Below are 1,986 nucleotides of genomic sequence, written 5' to 3' on the forward strand. Positions count from 1 at the left end.
ATTCGGTGGTGCGTAAGAAGCCCATGTGGTGGATTGAGAAATTGTCCAAGATTAAACCTATGTCTTGTTGCCCCCAAAGTCTATTAGGGCCTAAAGTTGTAGCTTTTGCCTTTTTTTTCCAGGTTTTTTCTGTCTTGGAATGGGAAGTTCATGTGCAAACATCTAACCAAACATACACTAAGCGTCATATTCATATTCAGTTTAATATATGTTTATGTGCAATGTTTCAATGCATTGCAAGATTTTTAACTAAAGCCAAGTTTAGGAGTATACCCTATAACAAAAATAAATTCATATAAAATATCAATGCTAAAACATATCATTCTAGTATTAAGTTGAACATCAGTACATTTATAAGATTCTCAACACTCATGTAGAAGTCACTAAACAAACTACATCATACCAAAATGCATAAATTTCCATCAAATGTAAAGGTTGGAGGAGATTCATAACAGGGATACATATTTTTGTTGTCTTCAAACAGGATCAAGAGGTCTTAGCTTCCACGACAGCCTCGTCAGGTAAACCTCTCACCTTGACGGTAATATGACAAGTGCGCTTTAGAATTTGGTTAGCCCGCCCCTGAGCTCGAGCTCTAACTCTCTTCAAAGTTTTGCCTTCATTAACCTCTGCTCCACTAATAACTAAACTTGGCATGCTTAGACCCAAGTTATGGACTGCATTTGCTCCAACAGAACGCACAATCTTAAGAATGGCTTCACGGGCGCGATAAGGTATATAATCCAATATCAAAACTGCTTCCAGGTATGGACGACCGCGAATCTGATCAATTACTCTTCGAGCTTTGTCGGCAGACATGCGAATGTGTCTCCCTACAGCATAGGTTTCTGCGTATGGTTTGTCGCTCTCTTGAACTGCAGTGCAGTGCAGCATTAAATTTAAATGTATGTTAATTGTTTTGCCATATCCTTCTAAGAATATGAAGCGTTCAGATTCAAACTAGAATATTGAGTATAGCCAAGCACATTCACAGGTTAAGATATTTTGAGGCAAATAACAATCTGAATGAAGATGAAAATCTAAATATTGTAGATCAGTAAATTTAGTCTAATTAAGTCTAAGTGGTGAGGAAGTTATTTTGTAAAAAAGAGATGAGAGAAGAAAGAGTACCTTTAACCTGGGTACGGCGACCTTTAAACGGGGTAGCGCGACAGGCGAAAGAGTTGTTGCGGTTGGGGGTAACCGTTTTGAGGGAAATGTCATTGAAAGATGAAGAGGAGGAGGAACATCGAATTCGGGCGGAGGAGGGTGCCGGGAATTTGACTAGGTTTGGGCGGAATTGGGATTGAAATAGTTGGGGTCGAAGCAGGTTATCGCGAACAGGAGGAACGTTAATGGCTAGAGAAAGAGCCATTCGGATGATGATGCTGAATGAATGAGAATGAAAAACCTAAAGATAAGACTGGATAGATAATAAATCAAAGGGTTAAATATACTATGCCCCCCTGCCACTAAGGCGAGTTTCGATTTTGCCCCCCTGAAGTTTTTTTTTTGTAAACCGCCCCCTATAAAACAAAGATTCCGTTTTCAGAAGCCCCTATTCCTTGTTTGGCTGACTGGACGTGGGGGATTTGGCTGACTGGACATTTGAATTCCTTGTTTGGCTGACTGGACTTGCTTACTTATTGTATAAATGTTTAATAAGCAAAAATCAATTAAAATTTTTGGCTCAACCAAGGATCGAACCTAGTACAAGCATGTCAATGAGTAATATCTCAACCAACTAAGCTGCACGTTTTTGTTGAAACCTTTCGTTTTTTATTTAGTTTTCTTATTAATATTTTAACTGAATAAAAACAGTACATATTAATTACTGAATTTTTTTTAAACTATTAATATATATACTTTTATATAAAATATATTTATATTAAAACTGTAATATAAAATGAATAATTTTTTTTAAGAAAACTGTACATATAAAATGAATATTTTTTTTAAAAAACCGTACATTTTTATAATTTTGTT

At 36.4% G+C, this 1,986-nt stretch overlaps 1 protein-coding gene across 1 annotated transcript; it reads right to left on the reverse strand.

The window, feature by feature from the left end:
- Nucleotides 1-290: 290 nt before the first annotated feature.
- Nucleotides 291-1,435, reverse strand: LOC131647189 (large ribosomal subunit protein uL22c-like). Its single transcript, XM_058917101.1, has 2 exons — nucleotides 1,132-1,435; nucleotides 291-875 (listed from the first exon to the last, which is right to left on the reverse strand). Exons 1-2 carry the CDS (start codon nucleotides 1,373-1,375, stop codon nucleotides 487-489), a joined length of 633 nt encoding a protein of 210 aa, XP_058773084.1. The 5' UTR covers nucleotides 1,376-1,435; the 3' UTR covers nucleotides 291-486.
- Nucleotides 1,436-1,986: the final 551 nt, after the last annotated feature.

This window comes from Vicia villosa, linkage group LG2 (genome assembly GCF_029867415.1).
Source record: "Vicia villosa cultivar HV-30 ecotype Madison, WI linkage group LG2, Vvil1.0, whole genome shotgun sequence".
Lineage (NCBI taxonomy): Eukaryota > Viridiplantae > Streptophyta > Magnoliopsida > Fabales > Fabaceae > Vicia > Vicia villosa.

Coding starts and splice junctions, on each gene's coding strand:
- LOC131647189 (XM_058917101.1), bottom strand. CDS start 1,375: ATGGCTCTTTCTCTAGCCATTAACGTTCCTCCTGTTCGCGATAACCTG. Junction 876..1,131: donor TCGCCGTACCCAGGTTAAAG/GTACTCTTTCTT, acceptor ACTGCACTGCAG/TTCAAGAGAGCGACAAACCA.